Source organism: Tachypleus tridentatus, chromosome 12, assembly GCF_004210375.1.
Source record: "Tachypleus tridentatus isolate NWPU-2018 chromosome 12, ASM421037v1, whole genome shotgun sequence".
NCBI lineage: Eukaryota > Metazoa > Arthropoda > Merostomata > Xiphosura > Limulidae > Tachypleus > Tachypleus tridentatus.
This window is the reverse complement of record NC_134836.1, coordinates 26,095,618-26,120,761: the sequence shown is the minus strand read 5'-3', so window position 1 is coordinate 26,120,761 and position 25,144 is coordinate 26,095,618. Positions and strand designations below refer to the sequence as shown.

Genomic DNA, 25,144 nt, shown 5'->3' with positions numbered 1-25,144 from the left:
AACATGTAACCATATCTATCTATATAGTGTGTGTGTGTGTGTGTTTATTAAAACAGTGTTGTGTAAAAGTGTTAGGATAAGAGAATGTTCTATCATTCTTTCTGTTTTATGAAGCTAATTCTTCCATGCCATTAGAGAATGTAAATTTCAACACTATGGTAATTCTTCACTGATCCTGTTGACAACTGAATGAGCCAGGATGGGAATACTTATTATTCCTTAGAATTTACGTATACTTGTACCAAGAGCATATCATAATGGTTCTGCTTAAATGAACATACTGACCAAATTTAGGATCTGAAATAACTTTTATGGTACCCTTTGCAGTGTTTTGACCATACAGAAAGAAGCTAGCAAGGTGCTGACATATGCTAGAAGAGATAAATTTAAGAGCACTCCACAAATAGATCTTGATTGAAAACAGTGTTCAACAGAGCATATTAAGTTTTGTTGTTATGCCACGACTAAAAAAGCTTAGAGAATTGTCAGTAAAACATATAGTTTGCATAAAAACATCATGTGATGTTGATTGGGTTTTCTAACAAAGTTCTGCAAATTTGAAATTATCTCCAAACACTGTCAAGTTGACCCTAGTTCGTGAAACCTGAGACAAGTCAATTTGAAAATAGGAAAGGAAGAGGCAGAACGCCTAAACTCCGTGATACCAACGTTAAGAATCTTCGTTTATGCAGACTTCTAGATAGAGGAAAGACTGCCGCTAATCTCAAGCATGAGATAAATTACAATGTACCAAATGACAGTAAAGTGTCCAGATCTTCAGTATCAAGAAGCTTCAACGATAATTGAATATTTGATACTCTAGCAGTTAAACAACCTTTACTTCGATCCCCAAATATTGTCAAGAAATTTGTTAAAAAATACGAAACCTGGAGTGTTGATGATTGGAAAGGTTGTTATGGATCAAGTTTGAAATATCTGGTTCAAGGCGTAGGTTGTACGTCCTGCAGAAAAAAGGTGAAAACTACTTACCTCAATGCATAACATCTACCTTGAAGTATGATAGAGGCAGTTTGGTGGCTTGGGATATGTTTCTGTTAAGGCGACAGAAGATATTTGCAAAATAAATGCAACAGTAAACCAGCGTAAGTACCATCAGATGCTGATACATCATGGTATACTCAGTAGTCTGCATATTATTTGTAAAGAATTCTAGCACCAATGAAAAAATTATTTAGCTAAGAAAGAAATTGCTGGAGTCATTTAATTGATGCAATGGATTTCACACGGCTGTGATTTCAACCCATATGAACAGATCTGGGTCGATTCAATTCAAGCAGTAACCTATTGAAATAACTCAAGAACCAGTTCTCCACATCTGTTCTGTTAAATATATGTCAAAGAGATCTTAGATACCATTACAGGTACATATACTTTTTATGTAAGTCTTGCTCTTCACATTTCGCACTGGATTAGACAGTCTTCTATGATGGAGCACAGCAAAATATGCCAGTGTAGCTAGTCTTGCACTCAGACAAATGTTAATTCTAACTCCATGGTTCCAGATTGACTATTTACTGGAACATTGGCCTTGTATGGCTTCAAGTCATTCTGCAATTCACAATTGCCTTGTCATTATGCCTTCTATCATGGGGTCAATTTAACCTTTGGTCCTGCACAGTCACAGGTCGCTTTATAATCCGCTGCTGCTTTATCAGTATGTTTCCCATCACAAAAAGGTTCTGTATTATCCCACAAATTACCAGCAAGTGACTAATGCCTCATCTACTGGCAATAAAACTTCATTTGGTGGATCTCATTGACAAATATTTCACACCCCTCTCTCGATCGGTATGGCAGTATGCCTCTCATCACATCTAGAAATTCCCTGTGAGTGCTTTTTGGTAAAACAGCTCTTGATGATGAGCATTGTACAAAATGATTTCTTGCTTGTTTTTCACACAACTGAATGTCGCCTATGTCAGAACCAGGGCTCCAGTTAGAAAATACATAGGAGTTTTGTAGAGTCCCCCTTATTTGATCTTAGACATCTTAGGCCATATCCAATCTGACAATCGTCTGAGATCTACTTGCTGAGTCTTAACCTCAGTGGGAGAGCTTCATCATCAATTATGGATTTTTCAGAGGCTAGCAGTTCTCATTCCTAGGTTTATCGCTATCGGAGACATTTGCACCGTAGCATCTTTGGTAAACGTGTAGTATACGGAAAAACTTTTTCCAGACATGACTACAGCTTCTGTAAACCATACCTCCTTAGCAGCTGACTCTTTTTAAATATTGCATCTCTTCTAACTTAAAAAAATCTCATTTCCAACATTCCAAAGCCTCAACACAATTACGAGAGACTATCGTTATACACTCTTTCATGAAAAATAAACCTATTCAATAATAGTCTTATAACATTCTTCGATGTATTAATTTAGGTGTTAACATGAGAGTACATGATGTTTAGATACAGTAAACTCGATTGAGGTCTAGATTGATACGTTAGTTATATAATCAAGGTCTGTCACTGAGTAAGTTGAATGTTAAGTGTCACAATTCATATATTCTATTTGTTATTAATTTACTCGATGAGTTAAGTGTTTATTTATCTATCAAAGTTAATTAATTAGGTATAAGTCTCAATATCTAATGAAACATTTTATTTTAATCGTGGTCTATATTTGTGTGTAGAGTTAAAGATGGAAGTCTTTATATATGTAATAAGGCACAGAATGGACGCAGATATAACAAAAGTTAATAAAGAACTTTGTTGTTGTTTTTTTAAATTTCGCGCAAAGCTACGCGAAAGCTAACTGCGCCAGCCGTTCCGAATTTAGCAATCATCACAACCCACCGCCAACTTTTGAGCTATTCTTTTACCAACGAATACTGAAATCGGCCGTCACATTATAACATTCCCACGGCTGAAAGTGCGAGCGTATTTGGTCCAATGAGGATACGAACTCCTACTCCACAGAGTACGAGTCGAGCGACTTAACCACTTTGCCATGCCGGGCCGTTATTAAGGAAATAGGTTAATTTGTTATGATAGCGTGAATTGGACTTAGCATTATTTTCACAAAATTATCCAAAACAAACCATCTGGGAGAGAGTAAGTTACGATATTAATGATAGAAGCAGGATTATTTATGTGAAAATAAAATTTAACTAAACTTCAAATTTCAAAATGACAAAACGTAGCAAGAAGTGAAATATTTATTAAATATTTTGAAAAATTAAAGTAAGGTATAGGAGAAAGAATGTACAGGAGAATAGAAGAATGAAACAGTTAAAACAACATAAATAAATAAATATAAAATGAGAGTAAAAATTATTTTTTTCAAAAAATTAAAGTAGATCAACAGTATATTTGTTTGTTTATTTAGAAAAAAGCACAAAACTACACACCGAAATATCTGTGCTCCGCCCACTATGGGTATCGAAACCCGTTTTTTTTTGTGTGGAAGTCCACAAACATACCATTGTGCCACTGAGAGGCTAGATCAAGAGATATGAGAATGAAATTTTCAATAAACTAATATAAAGAGACGTAATATTTAAATAAAAATAAAAATAATATCAGTGATAAAAATTAATACAAAAGAAATAATTGGTAGAATAAAACATTTGAGAAAAATTGGTTAACCAAAAAGATCAAGTTATTTGGGCCTATTACTACATCTACTTAAATACAGAATAGAATAATCTATTTGATCTGGCCCGGCATGGCCAAGCGCGTAAGGCGTGCGACTCGTAATCCGAGGGTCGCGGGTTCGCGCCCGCGTCGCGCTAAACATGCTCGCCCTCCCAGCCGTGGGGGCGTATAATGTGACGGTCAATCCCACTTTTCGTTGGTAAAAGAGTAGCCCAAGAGTTGGCGGTGGGTGGTGATGACTAGCTGCCTTCCCTCTAGTCTTACACTGCTAAATTAGGGACGGCTAGCACAGATAGCCCTCGAGTAGCTTTGTGCGAAATTCCAAACAAACAAACAAACAAACTATTTGATCTACACCTGTTACCATGCGTTCACTATTGCTGGTGTTCTGTTACTGCAGGACCTTGCAAATATAGTTCCAGAATTACATGACCAGTTTAACAACATTGTCAGATGGGGAAGCCAATAGGCTATCATGAAAAAACGCCCCAAGAGGATTCGGTCTCAGTTCAAAATAATTTAAAGTGTGAATAGATGGAATAGCAAACAACAATCTATCTTGCTCCACATTTAAAAAACAAACAAACAATTTGATGATATTTAGTAATCTTCCAGTTGAGAGTCATAACAAATATCAAGCATTTGTAGCTGCCGTACTCAGTAAGTTTGGAATAACACTAGAAGAAGATATCCAAAATAATGTTAAAGAATAGGGCATTGAGGAAAGAAAAGAAATTAGTTGAATTCACAAAGATTTGGAAAGGTTTGCCAAACTATTTTATACAGGTATTTTATGTGCAATTGTGAATTTGTTGACATGTGACCAATTTATAGATACCATAACAGACGAAAATATGATAATTAGGTGGAACCAAGTAGATTTGTTTGTTTGTTTTTGAATTTCGCACAAAGCTACTCGAGGGCTATCTGTGCTAGCCGTCCCTAATTTAGCAGTGTAAAACTAGAGTGAAGGCAGCTAGTCATCACCACCCACCGCCAACTCTTGGGCTACTCTTTTGCCAACGAATAGTGGGATTGACCGTCACATTATAACACCCCCACTGCTGAAAGGGCGAGCATTTTTAGCGCGACGGGGATGCGAACCCACGACCCTCAGATTACGAGTCGCACGCCTTAACACGCTTGGCCATGCTGGGCCAGCAAACCTTCGTAATATTTTTATATGCAAAAACGGCTCGTTTGGGTTGAGAAAATATTTATGTAAAATATTTCTATGTAAAATATTTTCTCAACCCAAACGAGCCGTTTTTGCATATAAATTTCTCAACAAGTGGGTTTCGCGACATCACTTCGTAATATTTATTGTTCCCATGGTGAAGATCGAACTAGGATTTTTTTTTTTCATTATCATTATAAACGTAAATATATTTTAAGCATCTTTATTACTGAAAAGTATGGGAAAGAGTGGGTAGGGGACCCTGGAGACATCCATTGAATTCTTCTATCTCATAATGAGACATTTTAGTATATCGTATAAACGTACTGAAATAACTGTATCACAGAGTTAACATTTCCCGCCAGTATATATTTCTGTAAGCTAAATTTTCAACGTTAAATTAAACGATAATGAAAGATAGAGAAAAATCAACAGCTAGTGTATTATGGTTTCAAAATATAGAGAACTATGAAACTTTAATATATGTTTGTGTTTTTCTTTAGCAAAGTCACATTGGGCTATGTGCTGTGTCCACCGAGGGGAATTGAATTCCTGTTTTTAGCGGTGTAAATCCGTAGGTCTATCAGTGCCCCAGCGGTAGACATATTTTAATATAAACTATATATATATAATGTAATCTCCATATTTCTTTTGAGACACATTTCTTAGACACAGGGAGTTTATTCTTTTAAATCCTTTTTATGACGCTTCATAAAATTAGGTTATTTTTAAGGTTTACAAAAATACAACATTTTTAAGATGAACGAGATTGATAATTCTCTGCAGTTTATGAGCATGTGACGACAGCGTTTGAGAGTGGGGTATCAAAACTAGTGCTCAATCTTATCACTTCAGTGTTTTTTTTTTCCCCAGGAGCATGTCAGTTGACTTTTAATACAAAAACCGGATATCGATATTTGTATGAACAGAGTACCGAAGCCTTTGCGTTAAATACAAATAAAAAGAATAAAATCGGTAGGTTTGTGTTTATAACTGACATGTTGATTGATTAGAATGACCTTTTGGGTCTAAGGGCATAACTTCGTGTGTTGGCCTTAATACAACCTAAAATCCAACACGCAAATTTGTATTTAATTTTAACAATTAGCGTGTGAACAGTTTTTGTAGGATTATTTCTGCTAGGAACCTACTTACTAATATAGTAACGAAAAAAATAATTTGTGTGTGTGTAATTTTCCATTAAAATAAGTAAAGTTCGTAAGACTATTAAGAGGTATGTTTTAACTTAACATAGAGAAAAATGGGAATTAGATTTTAAATTCTACATAACATCAGATTATAGTGTAAAAACAGAATATTCATGAGATTGTTTCGAAATAAAAGATACCTAGTACATGAATTCGCTTCATATCTTAATCCATATCCAGGGATACTGTTTCAAGCATCCTAATGCGTCAGCTATATAATCTAATAATAACTGGATGTCTGAAACAGTTGTATTTTTTTCCTTAATTATGCCACCATGTAGCTGTAGTTTAGTAAACACAGTGATCACAAAATACCATTAATTAAAGAGAGAAAAGAGTGGGCTTGTAAGAAAGTATTAAATATATTACATTAAATAATGTTATTTAAATAATTAAATAATTAATATATTATATTAATTATATTAAATTATATTAAATTTAATATTATATTAAATAATGATTTCAAAGTTTTAACAACTTGAGATATAAAATAGAAAAGGATTCAAAGACAAATAGCAACTGTCTAGAGCAGAGGTTCTCAAAATTTTTGGAAGGTAAACATTCAAAAGCCCCCATTTACACTTGACTGAAAATTAATGTAGAATAACTATGATTTTAAAGAAATGCTAGCAATATAAGACAGTTTATGTACATATTATTTTAGTTATTTTGTAACTATAAAACACTTGATTACACAAAGAAAAATAGTAAAATGAATGATCAGGTGTGGTTGGTATATCCAGACTGTAAATTCAAGGATTTATGGTTCAAGTTTTGCTGCAAAAAAACGTGCTTTGTATTTTGAGAATGTAGATCTGCTAAAAGAGCGATGGTCAAATCTGACCAATCAGTTAGAGCAAGTTACTTAAGGGTATTGCTGACTAACTGCCCTCACATTACATTCGAGTAAGTAATACTGTATGTTGTTCTTGACAAGGAGTTGTGTTGAGCTTTACTTTTGTAATACTAATACTGAATTAAAAGTTTTTTCTGCTGTAGTTGAAACTTTGTTTTTTATTGTTTTTAGCTGATTGATTGATAGTGGAACAATTCTTCTGCCAGTTATGTTATACAAGGTGCTGTTAATACCAAGAGTGCTTCCTTATGAAACTTGTAAACCACATTTTAAGTACTTGAATTTATTATTTGCTAGTGAGCTTTCCAAAATGAACAGTATTTCAGTGAATAGAAAATCCCTCAAAACTCATAATCATGGTACTTTGACTCACTCAGGCGTGGAACTTACATCTAAACAGTATTCTCGGTTAAAACGAGGACCTTTCACAGAACTTTCATCCAAAGATTTAGAATTCTTTCAGAGACTGTTAGGTCAAGAAAAGGTTTTGGCAGATGTAGAAGAACTAGATGGTTATAATACAGACTGGATGAAAATGTTTCGAGGTATTTGAGATTACAGTATTATATTTATGAACAAAGATTTATTTATTTCATGTTTAGAATATAGAATAAAGTTTATTATATCATTGTTAATTAATTTATACTGAGTTATAACAATACAAATTAAAAGGTGTTAATATATAGTAATTAGATTTGAAATATTACTATTTTTACAACTTTTAATCTTGGTTTTCTAAACATAATATTCTAAGGTTAGTGGGTTTCTTTTACCAATTTTTTGTATAAACAGAATTAAATAGAAAAATTTTGAGCTCAGCTACACACACTAGTGGAACTAAATTTTAAGAATATATTTTTTTCAAATATTTCTTTCCTTACATCTCAAAAATGTCAAAAGCTGCTTTTTTGACTTCTGTTTGGAATGGGTAAGGCTTTGAAGATCTGCATTGTCAGTTTATTTATAGTTGGACAATTAATGGAACTTGCTAATCAATTAGTTATTGCATTTGATTAGTTAATTATTTTTTCACATTAATGCATTTAATTATAGTTTGAGTTAATCATTTATTTTTTAAGTAACTTCAAAGAAGATGTGATTAGAGACTACTTTATTGAAATTAGCACCAACTATTTGGTTGAAAGTTTTTGAGTTAAAAAGTAACTTTTTTTTAAACAATTGAGTAAAACAGTTAAATAATTTATTTTTCTGAATTTAAGAATTTAAATTAAAAAAAGCTAACTTCCTTTAGTTATATTTCAGTTACTGGTTATCTTCTTTGTCTGGTAATGTACAATATAAATGAGAACATGATAATAAGAGGAAACAGAGTAATCAACTATTAAAAAAGGAAAAGCAACTCATTGAAACCACTTAGGGTGTTTGCTTTGACATTCTATGATTTATCTATTTATGACTATTTTAGATTTTTATGCATCATTGTTGTGAATACTATCGGCTTCATGTCTTTTATGATTATAGATCATATCACTTTTATAAAAGATATAATCTGATTGAAGTGTTCAATATTTTTTAGGTTCACTGATTTACCTTTGAGTAGGAGCTGCAAAATAGTTGAAAATCCACAGTTTTTTTCCCAATCATTTTAACGTTATTAGCACTAGGGAAACAAAGGATGAGCTCAGAGATCTAGTTGAAACGAGTGGCTGTGATGTAATATGAATTACCAAAAGTTGGTTAGATTTTTTTCAGAAATGATAATAGGGATTATTTGGAAATCCAAGGTATTAAATTATTTAAAGTGATATTAAGTGAAAGAGTGGTGTGACTCTCGATACAATGGATGAACTACAGAATTGAAGACAAACAGTGACTATCAATAGGTTGATTCTATATGGGTTACAATCAGGGATTCAGTGGTAGAACATTTTTAATTGTTATTGTTACATGTTTCTTGAACATACAGATGGGACAGTAAAAAATTGTGTTATTACTAATAAGAAAGTCATTTGGAGAATTCTAAGTTTAGAACATTAATTGGGATTGTATGGAGCCATATAGTGAGGGAGAAATTTCTTAAGTTTTCTGTACTAAATGGTCATTGGAACAAGAAGGTGGATTTCCTATCAAATTTGCTGTTAACCATGAATGGGGGTATAGTTGAATGAGATGAAGTAGCAGAATGCTCAGGGAAGGGCAGTCATTTTTGCCTAATTGTGTTTGATATTTTGCTTTAGGTAAAAAAAAAAATTAATTTAATGCCTAATTTACAGGGTCAGATTTGAGAATTTTATAAAAGTAAATTACTTTTAACTTTAAATAGACATATTTCTGAAAAAAAAAAAAAAGAAAAGGAGAGATAAAATCTGATTGACTTACTGAAGACATAAAAGAGAAACCAAGAATAAATGATGTCAAGTTTAAGATATTTAAGTTAATAGATAGGTTAGAATATTTACAGAAATATGTAGGAAGAGTTAGGGATTTGGTTTAAAAAGGATATTAAGAAATTGGATTGTATGCCTATATACATTAATTTTCCTTTCCTGTCTGTTTTTAAGCCTTTTTTTAAGCTGAAAATTAAATTATTTTTAACCAGTTAACTCTCTTTCACACTTTTAAACATTTACATGCAACATGAATGATATAATCCTTAACCCTTTCTTGGTGGTTTGTAGGTCAAAAATCATGTCATCATGTTTATTGACTTGCATTCAAAATTTATTGAACTACTATTTTACACATTTATGGCAATAAGTTTGGAATCAAATTGTAAATCATAATTCAAACTTTATTGTTGTATATGGGTTAATTTCTTAGCTTAAAAGTCAATATTAAAAGAACCCACACAAATAAAGATTTTAGTGAGTTACATGGGATGTTGAATATAGTAGTGGTTAAACTTAGATGTTTGTGATTTCAAAATACTAAGTCTATGGTTCCATACAAATTAGGAACTCAGCTTTCCAATATTAAGAAGCTAAAATATAAAATAAGAATCTCAGAACTTTTTATTTTGTTGAGATATGGCTTATGTACTGAATCAAACACAGTGGCTCCGTTCAACTTTTTCCATTTTCGAAATGGTTCCTCATATACGCTTACTACAATCTATAACATATGAATAACCAGTTGAAAGCCCAGAATGTCTCCCTAGTGGTTTTTATCAGCTATTTTAATCTGTGAAAAGGCTACTGTGTTTTTATAATTTAAGATTTTAAGGAGATGGGTTGTGTTTTCAGTCTGTTCAAAGTTTTGTACTTTATTATACTTAAATATAGCTTAGTTAGTGAGCTTAATAAATTGTAGTGGAACTCTGTGGTATTAGTATAGTTACATATGGTTTTTTTTATTGTTCACCTGTGTGTATAAAATAATTTTGTTTCATATCCTTCATGTGTGAAATTTTAAAAGGTCTAGCAACCTATGCCCGGTAACAACTGAATTCAAAGGTCATAGCTGAAAGAGATAATTGTTTGCTTTACTTTTTTATTTATTTATTCTATATTTTAACACTCCTACGAAAAGTGGGGCCTAATAGGCCCCAGAGCAACTTGAAAGGTTATTAATATTAGGCTAATAATTTTGTATTTAAATGAAATTGCCATTTAAATCCATTAATAAATGGATTAACGAGATTCCCACTGTCCCTATCTACTATCTAGAGAAACAACAGCCAGGGGAACGGGCTTGGAGAAATCAGGACTAGAAACGTCTTTTCGTAGGAGTGTTAAGAAAAATAAGTGTCATCATTTATTTCTAAATAGTAATAATTTATATATATATATGTAAGGTATAATAATTTAAATATTTCTCTATAATACAAAGTATTAGACCACTAAAACACAGCCAAGACTAGTTCAGTTTTTTATTATTGGATACAGTAACATGAGTGCACATGTACTGCATCAGTGCAAATTTTGTATGTTAGCTAGGCATTACTAGAAGGTCAGTATAATAAAAAATAAGAAATATATATATAAATATATAATGTTATGGGATTTAAATTATTTAGAGCCCATTGGGAAATGGTTGTACATTATAGATGATGGTTTTGATAACATTGCATTTAATGATACCATTCATAAATGAAATCTAGAGTACAGAAGAAAATTGAGAAATGCAGTCCACATACAATCAAATAACAGTAACCCTTCAATTATAATACATATGTATGTTAGAAACTGATATAAGGGTGAAGAAAGTGCAAGGGAATGAGTTGTACAAACATACACAACATTAATAAATAACATCACAATCGTGAAATAAACCCTTGTAATACACTTTTAATTTATGCCACACAGATGTCCATATAATTTTAAAATGAACCTTTTGGAAATGAATACATATACAGTAAATCATATTAACAGTGCAAAAACACAACATAAACCATGCAATCACAGTATTAAATTTATCATTTTAAATAGATAAAAAATATGTCTTTAACCATAAAAAATCATCCTTTACCACTGATATTCATAATTACAAAAACAAATCAAAATTATAAAATAAGGATGTGAAATTAAAACAGGAATAAAAAGATAAGAAAGAAACAGTTATGTATTGTGTGTGTGCAAAAGATTGCAATTGATTATTTTCTGGGCTATCAGGTGTTTTTGTAAAGTACAATGTATACACTAAATTGTATGATTACCTCTTGATAACCTGTAACTGTGACAGCTTGAATTATGTGTAATTTCTAGCATGTCAAAGATTTTTCACTACTGATAATTATAACTAGAAATTGAAAATATCAGTTGACAGGGTGTTACAACTCTTATTTTCTGAGCTATCATACAGTACAATGCAAGCACTAGGTTTTTTCATTGTTGTTTATTTCATAAACTAGAACGGTTATGGTATTGAAAAGGCATTGTAATCCTAGCTTTCTGAGCCAATATATGAATTTTCTGATGCAAAACTTCACCCAGAATTTTAATAAAATTTATCCTCTGATTTAACTAGGTGTGAAAAATTCTATGGAGCATGCCACTTGATTCTCACTAGATGAATCTCCATAAAGATGTATGGTTCATACATGCAGTGATGGAACTGTATTTCTTTTGAATGTAAGATGATACACTGTATTAATGAGTATTAATTTATGATGGAGGGGAATTTTAGATAAGAGGTCTTAGCTTGGCTGAATTATAGCAGTAATTACATACTGTGTCATGCTTGAAAAGAGTATTCAAGTGCTCCAGAAGATGAAAACACTACTCCTGTTAACACTTTTCAAGGCTGAGCCAGTTTCAACAAAGAAATATGATTCGATCATAAAATGTCTCATCTGAGGGAGTAACACCACTATATATTAATATTGACAGATCTCTTTGCACCTTCTGTGAGTACATTATGTTCTGAACCCCAAGGAAACCTTTTTAAAGTTTATATTCCTAAAAGTTCCTCTGACTTCAAGAAGGTCAAGATGGTATGGATTTCTAGACAATGCAAGTTACTACTGGATTTAGATTACCTGGTACAATATCACCACCAGAATCACTACCAGTGTAGTAATTCAAACAAGATATGTAGCTCTTGAACCGTGCTTTATATGCTATAAATAAAGGGGTGTCAATGGCTCCTGTTGGAGTAACCATTATCAAAGCCATTGAGCTGAAAATTACTTAAGAAGATTGAAACATTATTCTTTACTTTAAGTTTTAATACCCATACCAGCTGTCTTGAGAATACAGGTGTGCTTTTGGTTGGATTTCTGACATTGTGCAATCCAAAACTTCTTTCTCGTTCAGATGTGATGTGGTACTTTTTGTAGATCCTAAAGTGTTGAACTCAGTATAATTTTAATTTTCTTTGAACTGTTGAGCTGGAATGTAAGCTAATGGTTATAATCCAGTTAGCTTTTGCTACACATGTCATGAAAGGTAATTTTTAAATTGATTTATTTCAGGAAGCTTTTGGCCATGTTATACTTCAGGTTATTCCATGCGACTTTTAATACTACATCAGTAGCAAAAGAAAAAAATATAATTTTGTTATTTTTATCAGAGCAAAATTTGTTTACAATTGTGATGTATTGTTAACTCAAAATGTAAAATAAATTTCATTTATATAAGTTAAGAAATAATCTTTTTTAATGAGCATGTAGAATATAGAATTAACAAGTTCAACACAAACAGTTAATGTATCTGCTATAAGTTAAATGTAGAAAAGAATAAACTGTAAATATATATGTAATTATTTATAAAGAGATGAAATGATAATAGATTTTCACCAAGTAAAATATAACATCTTAATAGGATCCAGTTCTTTGGTATTACGACCAAAGACTACTGATGAAGTATCAGAAATATTAAAGTACTGTAACAAGCACAAGTTGGCAGTTTGTCCACAAGGAGGGAACACAGGGTTAGTAGGAGGGAGTGTGCCAGTTTTTGATGAAATAATTTTATCCACTACCCTTATGAATAATATTCTAACAATGGATGAACTAAGTGGTAAGTTTTTTTTATAATGTTATTGTACATATCAGTTAATCTATGAATAAACACATTAGATGTGCTAATAAATTAGTGAATATATATTCATATGTATTTCTACATATTCTATGAAGTTGTTCAAGGGGGTTGAGATTTTTAACGTATCAATATATGCATGTTGTTATTTCAGATTATGGAACAAACCTTTGTAACCACTTACTAGTAATTGAATATGGAATTAAAATTTATGATTAAAAATAAAATAAAAATTTGAAATCTGACAGCATAGAAATATCATTTGTAGATGTGAGGGAAATATCTGTGACACTTAGGAAATAATTTCTATTATACGAATTATGATAAATATATGAATAACTAACAGTTTTAGAAAGTATGAAAAGTTAATGAAACAACATAAAAAACAATGTATGAATCAAACCACACAAATTTAGCATTATAATATGTGTATGTGTATCTTAAGTATGTGTGTCTTAATTTGTTTTAATATACTTTATTTTTATTATTAAAAAACACTTTCAAGTATTTTCCATGATAATTGTCATGTGCAAAAGAAAACATGGTACAGTAACTCCAGATCATCACATATTAATGTTTCTAAAATAACAAGGTATACCCATAAAATATTGCATTTGGTCATGAAAGAATAGTGAAACATTTATTATTAGCTTGTCATGAATAACTTGAGAAGTATGTTAAATATTGTATTATGGTTAAACCCAAAACTTATTAAATGATGTTTAGTATAATTTTACAACAAAAGTTAAGCTTAACAGGAAAACAGATCTTACCACACTTTGAGGCTATAGAAGTCCATTATTCAGGTATATTAATATCCAACAGAAATTTATAAGTATCCACAATATGCAACAGATCTGTTTGTGCTAAGTAGAGAATCATTTTGAACACAGGCAGCAAAGGAAAAGAAACAAACCTAAGTGAATGAATAGGCACAAAAATTTTATTTGTACAAATATACTGTGTTTGGAAACTGTTTAGCTATATAAAAGATGCCAGTAATTCAATGTAGCTGGAGAACATACTTGCATGAAGCGAAGACAGAAATAGAAGTGATGTGACACTTTTAAGTTAAACAAGATCCTTAGTAATAATTCCTGTTATATATTCATTGAAGATAAACTCTCCAATTCTTTCTAATGTGCACAAGTGTCTGTATTACCAAATGAAACAAATTCAGCCTGGCTCCAGAAAGGACGACTCAAAAATTGTAAGTGTAAAGTAAGTGTAAACTGACCTTTATGGAATCTTTGCCTAGAAAATTGTTTGTTTACAAGAATGCATGGAGAGGACACCTGAATACAATTTTAGAAATATATCCATGAATATAGCTTACTAAAGTTTTATTTTTCAGTAACAGTGGAAGGTTAGAATGTAGCAATTTCTTTTGCTCTTATTGTATGATGAAAGAGTTAGGATTTTCAAGATAACATCACATAGTAGCATTTATTAAGTATTTGCAACAATTTCTATGAAGAAAAAGACCATTGGTCTCAGAAATCTCGAATGGAAAAAACAGTTGGTGTGTTTATTTTTATGAATTGGTGAAACTTAAATTATATGTAATGTTAAACCAAAATGTTTGCATACAGAAAATGTATATTCAAAGTGCATATGTAGATAATGAGATTATTGCACACCTATAAAACTGATTCTCATTTTTAAATTTTTTTAAAAAGGATTCAGTTGTCACTTAAGCTACATTTTTGCTGTAATTTGCTTTTTTTGTATGCTTAATTAGTTTTTAGTTTTAAACCATGTTTATATACCTTTTAGGGTTAACTTAGTTTTGAAATTCAAATGCAATATTTCACCCCCTCACTTATACTGCCTTCTGTAAGTGCAGATTTTTACTAACAATTAACCTTGATACTCCCACCTACTGTCACGTATTCACAACAGACATCTGCATGATATCATGCTGCAACACACCAAAAATAGGAGTACAACATAACTTCTCCTGTCACTTATGCCCTCTCTTCTGTGCAGCCCTTAATAACGTTTCTTGATTGGCAGTCTGTCAGGACATAAATATACTTGTAGCTTTCAGACACAGTTTTTAGTTAATTTATCAAGTTTACTGTTTATTGACCATATATATATTGTTCTCTCTGTATTTTTTTTTAATTTTTATAATTTGATAAATTCTGTTCAAATTTTTCATCCTCAGTCAGCTGCACTAGTTTTGCACTCGTAATTCCACATGATATCTACCACAGCTACTGTAACTACTATAGCTTTTTTTTTGACAACTTCAGCAGCATCTGAGCAAGCTTTAACTGCTCAGGAGGTAACATTTCTGGTACTTAGAGAGTTGGCTTCTTTTATGCACCCCTCGGTGTGGATTCTTGTACGTGGTGAGGGGACCTCCCAGGGAAGGGTTTGTTCTTTCTGGCTACCTCCTCTGGGATCTAAACATCCACCCACGTGTTTGCCGTGCATGGCAACCTGTGAAGAGGAGGAGAGGATCCTGGTGGTTGAGGGGTCCAACCCTAACACACCACTTTGGCTTTGAATTCCTGTAGACGGGCAGCCTTTGGGTGGCGCCCCTTGGTCAATCGGCTGGTCCACTTGGGCTAGAGTCAACCAAGTACCAGTGTTGGAAGTTCTCAATGGGTGTTGTGGACATTGTGTCTGATGCTGGTGTTTGGGTATAGTGCTCACGAAACCCTGGCGTTGCTGCATTGTCCTTGCATGACTTTGTAGTGCGTCCCCTTGTAGGGCTCCATGGTGGGTGGGGTCAGTGGGTACTGAACTTTTTTCTTTTTCCTATGGATCCTCCAAAAAATTTAAATAAAATAGTGAAAAAAACATTCAATAGTTAAATGACCACGTCTTGAAGACTCTGAGCAGCAATCTTCAACATCTGTAACACACATACCTCATTTTCTTATATTACACCCTCTTCCAGAAAAACCTTTAGGGCAAATGTCCCCCTTTTTTATTCAGAAGGGACTAGAGGGACTTGCTGGCTCTCCAAAGTCGGTAAAGAAGCTTTGATCTGGAGACATATTTGTTGAAACATCCACATCCCAACACAGTAAACTCCTCTTGAATTCAAAGGCAATTGGGGATGTACCTATAGAGGTATATTTGTGTGGTTTGATTCATATATTGTTTTTTTATGTTGTTTCATTAACTTCTACACCCATCTCTGTTCCTCCCATACATTCCAACAAACCCCAAGATCCACATTCTTTGGTTTCAAATACAGGCATTTCTTCAGATACATTTTTTTCTCCCACTCCAAGATGCAAAACAATCATTCCTTTGTGTCCTCAGTCACTGGAATCCCCTTCCAACAATAAAGATCTGCCCAATCAACCCAGGGCAGGATCCATGGAGGTGGATATACCTCCTTCAAATAAGGACAATAAGGAAAAAGGACGTGGTTGTAAACAGAAGGGTTCTCCAGCCACTTTGCCTACCTGTCATTAAAAATGGCCACTTTGATACAATGGTCTGTCGAGGTTTACGTTCTAATATGGATGACATCAAAACACTGATTGCTTCCTACCATCCTGTATGTCTTTCCTTACAAGAAACATTTCTGAAAACTGCCGATACAGTCACCTTTCAGCAGTTTTCTCTGTACAGAAATGACAGGCTGTGTGATGAACAAGTACATGAAGGGGTGGCACTGTTGGTTGATCAGCATGTGCCCACCCTGTCTTTGTCACTCAACACGCCCTTGGAGGCTGTAGCCATCTGTGTTTCCTTGGGTCATACCATCACTGTTTGTTCTTTCTACCTGTCACCTGTCATTGAACAGTTGCTGTCTCCCTTTCTAATCCTGGGGGGACTTTAATGGACATCATCCCCTCTGGGGAAGTGCTGATATTGATAGGAGCGGTCACTCCATAGAGCATATACTCTCTGATCACAACCTCTTTCTTTTCAATATTGGTTCCTCTACTTATTTTCATGTACCTAGTTAGTCTTTTACTGCTATTGATCTCTCAATTTGTATCCCTTCATTATTCTCCCATTTTTCATGGAGGGTTGACAATAATCCACTAGGCAGTGATCATTTTCCTATACTTTTGAGAGAGACTGGCCGTGGTCGATGCCACCCTATCCGTGTGCCTTGGTGGAAGTTGGATCATGCAGACTGGTCCACTTTCACTACTCTCGCAGAACTTGCTCCTGCCATCGTCTGTCAGCCATCAATAGACAACTGTGTGGCAGCAGTAACTGACTGTATTATTCAAGCAGCTGCTCTTTGTGTTTCTAAAACCTCAACACGTTTTCCACGATATCCTCCTCTGTGGTGGAATCCTACTTGCCACATGGCATGGAAGGCTCAATAACAGGCCTGGGATACTTTCCCGTAAATATCCCACACTATCAAACCGCATAGCTTTCCAACGGGCCCGTGCACATGCTAGGTGGGTAAGACGTCAAAGCCAAAAAGGAATCTTGGATTAAGTTCACAACTAGCATATCTTCTACCACTAGTTCCAAGGTCATATGGGACAGGGTTTGAAAGGTCAGTGGGCACTACAATTCTGTCCCCCTCTCGATCTTACTCTCTGATGGTCAGGAGGTGGCTGATGTCTGGAGCATCACTGATACTCTAGGTGAAAGGTTTTTGCCAGATATCTAGCATTTCTGCTTGTTCCTCCACCTTCTTGGCCATCAAGACTCGGGCAGAGCGTTCACCTCTTTCCTTTTGAACTGACTGTCTTTTTGACTATAATTGTCCCTTTACACTGGTGGAACTGAAAATGGCCCTTCATCGGTCAGGCAGTACATCTGTTGGACCTGATGATGTACACTATGACATGTTGCGCTATCTCTCTCCTGCTTTTCTTGATATTCTTCTAATTGTTTTTAACCAGATCTGGCAGGAGAATGTTTTTCTTAATGCCTGGCGCCAGGCTATTATCTTACCTTTCTCTAAGCCTGGGAAAGATCCCAAGATTCCTTCAAACTACTGTCCAATTGCTTTGACGAGCTGTCTCTGTAAGACATTAGAGAGGATGGTTAATGTTCGTCTTGTTTGGTTCCTCGAATCAAACAACTTCCTCTTGCCCACCCAGTATGGGTTCCGACGACAGCACTCCACCACGGACCACCTAATTCGACTTGAAACATCAATCAGAGAAGCCTTTCTCAAATGACAAGATCTTGTATTCTTTGACATTGAGAAGGCTTATGACACAACATGGAGGTATGGCGTTTTGCGAGACCTCCATTCATATGGGTTACGTGGCCATTTACCCACGTTTATTAAAAAAATTTTAATGGACAGGAGATTCCAAGTTCGTGTGGGTTCGACACTTTCCCGTTCTTTTGTGCAGGAACTTAGAGTCCCTCAGGGCTGTGTTTTGAGTATCACACTTTTCAGTATAAAGATTAATGCTATCACTGAACAACTCCCTCTCACTGTTGCAAGCGGGCTCTATGTCGATGACTTTCACATCTCATGTCAGTTGTCAAGCATGAGATATATTGAGAGGCAACTACAAACTGCCCTCAATCGTGTACTGAAGTGGACCACTGCGAACGACTTTAATTTCTCTCTCTCTAAAACTGTTTGCATGCACTTTTGCCACCAACGGGGTATTCACCCTGATCCTGACTTCCATATTGGTGAAGTTTCGCTGCCAGTGGTCCCTGAGACCAGGTTCTTGGGGCTTATTTCTGACTGTAAGCTGACCTTTATACCTTTATACTTAAAGTAGCTACAGATCAAATGCACAAGAGCACTAAACATCCTCCATGTCCTCTCTACCATTAGTTGGGGAGCAGATCAATGTTCTATGTTAAAGATATATCATGCTATAATTCGATCGAAGTTCGACTATGGATCAATGGTCTATGGCTCTGCCAGACCCTCAGCCTTAAAGATGCTGGACCCCATTCATTATCAAGAACTTCGACTCTGCACTGGGGCTTTCCGCATTTCCCCAGTTCAAAGCTTATATGTAGAATCTCATGAACCTTCTTTGCATTTTCGCCGTTTGCAACTGTCTTTACTATATTCTTCAAAACTTCGTTCCTTATTAAAGCATTCCACATGGAGATAGGTTTTCCTTCCTCAGTTGGCCATACTTTTTCAGAAAAGATGATCTGCAATTGCTCCTTTTGGTCTTTGCATCCAGATGCAATTGGATGAACTGGGTCTGTCCTTGGATAACATTGCAGAATTCACTGGTCAGCCCATCCCACCATGGCTTATTACAGTCCCCAAATGTGATCTTTCTTTAAGTCATCTGAGAAAGGCAGATACTCCCAATTGGAAGTACCGTCTTTTATTTACTGAACGTCTTTCGAACAATCTTTCCATCCAATTTATACAGATGGTTCCCGAATCAGGTAACTCTGTGGGCTCTGCCATGGTTTGTTGCGGTTCTGTGGTTGCACGCAGAATCCCCTCTACAGCTTCTGTGTTCACTTCTGAACTGTACGCCATATCTCTTGCTCTGGATCATATTGAAGCTAAGCAGTACTCCAACTGCACTATTTATACTGGCTTGCTTTGGTCTCTACTGGCCCTGGAATCGCTTCACGTTGGCTCACACCCTGTTCTTGCTGATAGTCAAAACCGACTGGCCCATTTCTCATTACCTTCTTCTTCTTTTCAGTTTTTCTGGATACCAGGCCATGTTGGTATTCTCAGGAATGAGCTTGCGTACACGCAGCTAAATCTATCTGCTCTGGCACTGTTACCACTGTGCCTATTCCATACATGGACTATGGTCCTGTATTCAAGTCTCGGGCTTTGTGCCAGCTGGCAGTCAACTTGGAGTGAGCAATGCAACAACAAGCTTTTCCAAATAAAACCATATATTGGACTTTGGTCGTCTAGCTTCCGTAAGGTTTGGAAGGAGGAAGTTGTTCTAACTAGACTACACATTGGTCACAGTTTTTAACTCATTGTTTTCTTTTATCTGGAACTGTTGCACCAGTGTGTAGTTTGTGTAACACTCAAATCACTGTTAGCCACATTTTACTTTCTTGCCATCGTTACGACTCTCAACGACGGCACTATTTTAAACATGTTTTGTCCCAAGGTTTGTCTGTAACATTAGATAGTGTTATTGGTGATGGTGACACTGTCCACCTTGATAAAGTTTTTAGTTTCTTAATGGCCATTAATCTATTTAATGCCATTTAAGTGTTTGATATTTATTCATTACACCTTTTAATTGTGGTTCCCTTTTAAGAGTCTTAATCTCTCTAGTTCAGTTTGAAATGACTTGACACCAGGATTGGAAAGGTCAACTTTAGGTGACTAATGCTGCTTTTTGAACTATCCGTTTGAACAACCTATTAGTTGTCCTGGCGATTTGGTATTACAATTTTGCTGCATGTCTTTTAACACTTTTATTGCTTTACTTTTTGGTACTGGCCATAATGACACATAACCCAGAACCAGGACTGGAAGGCCAACTTCAGGTGACTGACGGTGGTTCTTGTACTTTCCTGTTAGTCTTCCTGGCAGGTTATGATCATTATCATTATGCTAAAGAAAGTCCTTTACAACTTTGTAGACTGAATGTCAACATTGGTTTTATGCCATTTATGTTTTTAATTGCTGTTTTGTTTTTACCTTCATTTCCTTTTATGAATTTTACTACATTTACTTTACTTTTACATTTTTACCGGACATTTGGCTAATTATTATTACAATTTTGCTGCATGTCTTGTAACACTTTTATTACTTTACCTTTTGATACTGGCCATAATGAGACATAACCCGGAACCAGGACTGGAAAGGCCAACTTCAGGTGACTGATGGTGGTTCTTGTACTTACCTGTTAGTCTTCCTGGTGGTTATGATCATTACTATTATGCTAGAGAAAGTCCTTTACAACTTCTCTTACTCTGCTTTCTCTCTTAACATTGTAGACTAGGTGTCAACATTGATTTTATGCCATTTATGTTTTAATTGCTGTTTGGTGCAGATAGCCTGGCTGCTTTGTGCCATAATACACTAAATCAACCAACCAACCAACTTCTTTTATGCAGTCTTCTGGATAAACTGATGTTTGTCTTTTCATACTGTATAAGGATTTGGACAGTCTATTTCTCCCTAGAATATGTCTCACAGTTGCATGTCATTTTGAGGGAGGTACCCAGGCCTTCATTCCCCATTTGTAAACATACTGTGGTATGTTTTGTCCTTATTTTCCATTTCTTATGATTTTACTTCTCAGTGACAAAATACTAGGTCAGTATTTAATGTTTACTTCTTTTTTTGATATTGGAGTTCTTGCAAGTCATTTTGGGAAATAGTTGTGTTGAGGTGTCAGTATGTCTCAACTCCCATATACTCTGGATGATGATACCATCATTCTGATTTTCCCTGTTTAGACTTGCATTGTTTAAAGTTTCTCATCCCTTTGGGGATTTGAGCCCCATTATTTGATTTCCTTTCCCCAGCCCCAGTTTTACCATTCTTTGTTTTTCCAACATCTATTGTCTGAGGCTATTCATTGCTTCCCTGATAGGTTTTCAGTAGAAGCTCAGAATCTCCTGTTTTACACACTAGCATGCCTCACTTCTCCTGTCCTAGCTATGCAAAGGTGACTTATCTCTTTGCTGGGATCTTTTAGGTTAGGATGTTTTTTGCCTCAGGTTTGTTTGCCAGCATCCTATTTGTGTGATTTGCACATGGTATTTATTTTGCACTATGAGGTTTTTGAGAACATTCTCATTCTTTGGAGATCAGGGTTGAATCAGCTAATTACGTTCTGCTCTTTTCTTTTTGGCCTCCCATACATATTCTATGTCTCATCTTTCTCCATCCTTTCCTTTGGCAGTTCTAGCCTCTTGTATTTTCAAAGTTCATAGTTAGTCCTTTGGATACTGTCTGTGGGGCAGCCAGCAATCTCAGTGATTATGTAGTGGGTACAAGGCCTGTGGGGTCCAGAATCCTCAGATATGCCCATGTATGGAGGGCCTTTGCCACAGACCCTTAGGTTCTGAAGGTGATCCCAAAGAGTCTTGTCTTCCATTCTTTTGTTCCTTCATCACTTCTCCTCAGGATTCTGTTGCTGGCCAGCATCTTTTGGAGGCAGTTAGGGACTTGCTTTACGAGGAGACTGTTGAATGGAAAGATTCCTTCTCATCTGGATTATTATTCCCATTTATATATATATAAACCCCAAACAGGACAGGAACTTGTATCTTATCATCAGTCTGTGAATTACTCAGAACTCTGAACTACTTTTTTGTCCTCCAGTATTTCACCATGGAGTCCTACTTAGCCCTTCTCTGGGTTTCCATTCCTGTACAGTTTCCTACTCAGTTGAGCCCAACCTTTTCCTCTTCATTTGAGGGCTATGGAGTTTCTAGTTTGCAGTTTTTCCTCCTCCTTTTATCCTACTTTGTGAAAGTTTCCCTCTCTTTTAAATTTGTGAAACCATGCCAATACATCAAATGCCATTAATATCAGTGATGTTTTCTATGACAGAGGGAAAGAGGAAAAATAATACAATGAAGTGAAGACCTTCCCAATGCAAAAATCTGGTAAGACTGACAAGAAGTGAGAGGAGAATTGTTTGAAACTAATACAAACTACTACATTTATTTCTGTTGGGATAAACAACCTTAGTTTTGGTACCACAACTTCATTCTAGACCCAGTAGCATGCAAAGTTCCTAGTTCCTAACAAGAGGGCTAACATCAAACCTGATCTATTATGCCCTTTCAGGAATTAAAGTTAAAATATCACTGCTAGACCCAGGTAGCTAAATGAATGGTGGCTTGGGCAATGTTCTAGCAAAAGGGATTGATACTGACCAGTCCAAGGTGGCCTGCAAGCTTTTCCAGGATCTTACTCACCTAGCCAAGATAGAACATTACTTGTTAAAAGATAATGCAACAATTTGAAAGATGAAAATCAGCAAGTAAGAAATCTACATCCAGCTAGGAAAGCCCATTGTTAAACATCTTTTATAATATGTCCTAAATTTTCTTCATTCAAGTTATTACGATAAAACTGTTACACATTATTTCTCTTTATATAGATTGTTTGTACATAAATAAAATGATTTACTTGTGTTTATATTATTCAGGTACTTCTATAAAACTAAAATGTGTTACAAGTTATTATTTCAAAAAGTGAAGTATTTTATATATATCCTGTTCTACTTTATAGAAATACATGTTCACAGAAATTTTCATTATTCACGTTTGTACCAATATGATATTTCACCTCCACTCAGAATAGCTTTTTGTGATTCGTGCTGCTCTCTATTGGCACAGAATTTCAATACTCCCCACTAGCTTCTGACCTCCCATTTCTGCCTATCTACATGCCAATAATCATACAGCAGCTCTCCACCAATAGAAACACCACACATCTCCTGTTGTAACCAGCATCCACTTCATATTTGCAGTTGTTAATCACTTCTTGATTGGTAGTAGTACTGTATAGGCATGCTTATTTTTGCTGCATATTTATCAACAATTTTCTTTATACAACAGACTTAGGTTTTTTTTAAAGATATTTGTGTTTTGCAATTGTAAAAGGTTGTATTTTTTCAACTTTTCATACTTTCTCAGGGGTCATTTTCGGCTAGTATGTTGCAGATTCTACTCTGTATACTTTTTTGTTCGAAAATCCACACTGTCCATCCTGTAACCATACTCTATGGCAATTACATTGTAGTTTTTTAGACACTCCAACATATTCTTTCTTCCTTTCTTTTAGTGAAGTATGGGAGTCCTTACTACTTACCAATTCCTAGCCACTGGGGTAGTAGACCATGATGGCCCATCATCCTGATTAATGAATCGTACCACTCACTTGAGAGTAGGATGATGGTATTCTGTAGGTGTTGATGGAATATATCACTTTCTAACACATACCTGATGCACAATTTTAGATACCACTGGGTTTGGTTGTAGTACTAGTATATATTTCTAACTTTATATATGATCAGTTGCTTTTTCCTACCATGGCATTTCTCATTCCTACCATATTCTGGAATTGCATTCCCAGTAGGTCTGTGTTATATTCAAAATTTAATTAAACAACTTTGATATCAATGTATGTGAATGAAATTACAATTATAACATACATTATGAATTGAAGTTTTATGCCATCTAAGTTTAAGTCCTTTGTTTCAAAAGAAACCTTTAACAACTATTTAATTTTCAGATGCATTGTTACATGACTAATGAGCTATGAAAAGTCTATGCTGTGGTTTTCTTGAGTAATGCAATGATAGATAAGTAGAAGTATGTCTAGACATAACCTTTTGATACTTTCATTTTGAAGTACTCTGAATGAATGCAGTTGAAACAAGTAATAAAGTTTTTGAACTTGTGATGGCTGTCATGCTCACTTTGAACAAGTTTATTTGAGATATATAGCCTACATGTAGATGTTACATACCCATGTGTATAATCATTAGAAAGAGATTATTTTACACACTGATCTAATGACAGTTATTTTAAAATTGATGGACAGTTTGATGTCATGGGTTACATGAAATTGACTGTAGTATCATTGATTGTTTGATTGAATACAGTATTTATGTTTTTTTTTCTTACTTAATTATATTATAACAAGAGATACAATTAAATTGTATTTAGGTATTACTTTTATATTTTAGTTAATTATGTATTAATTGTTGTCAAATGCATAACTGAAAGGTTTAAACATTTTTTTAAATGCACATTATACTTTGCATTTGTTCTCAAGCTTTAGGATATTATACTGTGCATGAAAATATTGCCGAAGTGTTAAGGGTTGAGCATGTCTGCCACACACACTGTAATATGCCTTGTGGGCACCATTAATATCAATAATTTGTGGTAAAGGACAAGAATGGGAAATAAAACATTAAACATTAACTATATCTGAAAAATAAAACACCTGAAATTACA

General features: G+C 34.6%; 1 protein-coding gene across 4 annotated transcripts in view; it reads left to right on the top strand.

The window, feature by feature from the left end:
• Positions 1–5,343: 5,343 nt before the first annotated feature.
• Positions 5,344–25,144, top strand: part of LOC143235360 (D-2-hydroxyglutarate dehydrogenase, mitochondrial-like) — a 73,794-nt gene continuing 53,993 nt past the window's right edge. Inside the window, exons 1-3 of one of the 4 annotated variants that reach the window (XM_076473446.1) lie at positions 5,344–5,771; positions 7,032–7,405; positions 13,082–13,279. In XM_076473446.1, the coding sequence (XP_076329561.1) occupies positions 7,069–7,405; positions 13,082–13,279 (535 nt within the window). In that variant the 5' untranslated portion in view covers positions 5,344–5,771; positions 7,032–7,068. Of the gene's footprint in view, positions 5,772–5,827; positions 6,031–6,111; positions 6,350–6,429; positions 6,559–7,031; positions 7,406–13,081; positions 13,280–25,144 lie in introns of those variants that run through there. The other 3 variants (XM_076473449.1, XM_076473447.1, XM_076473448.1) reach the window with 3 other exon arrangements.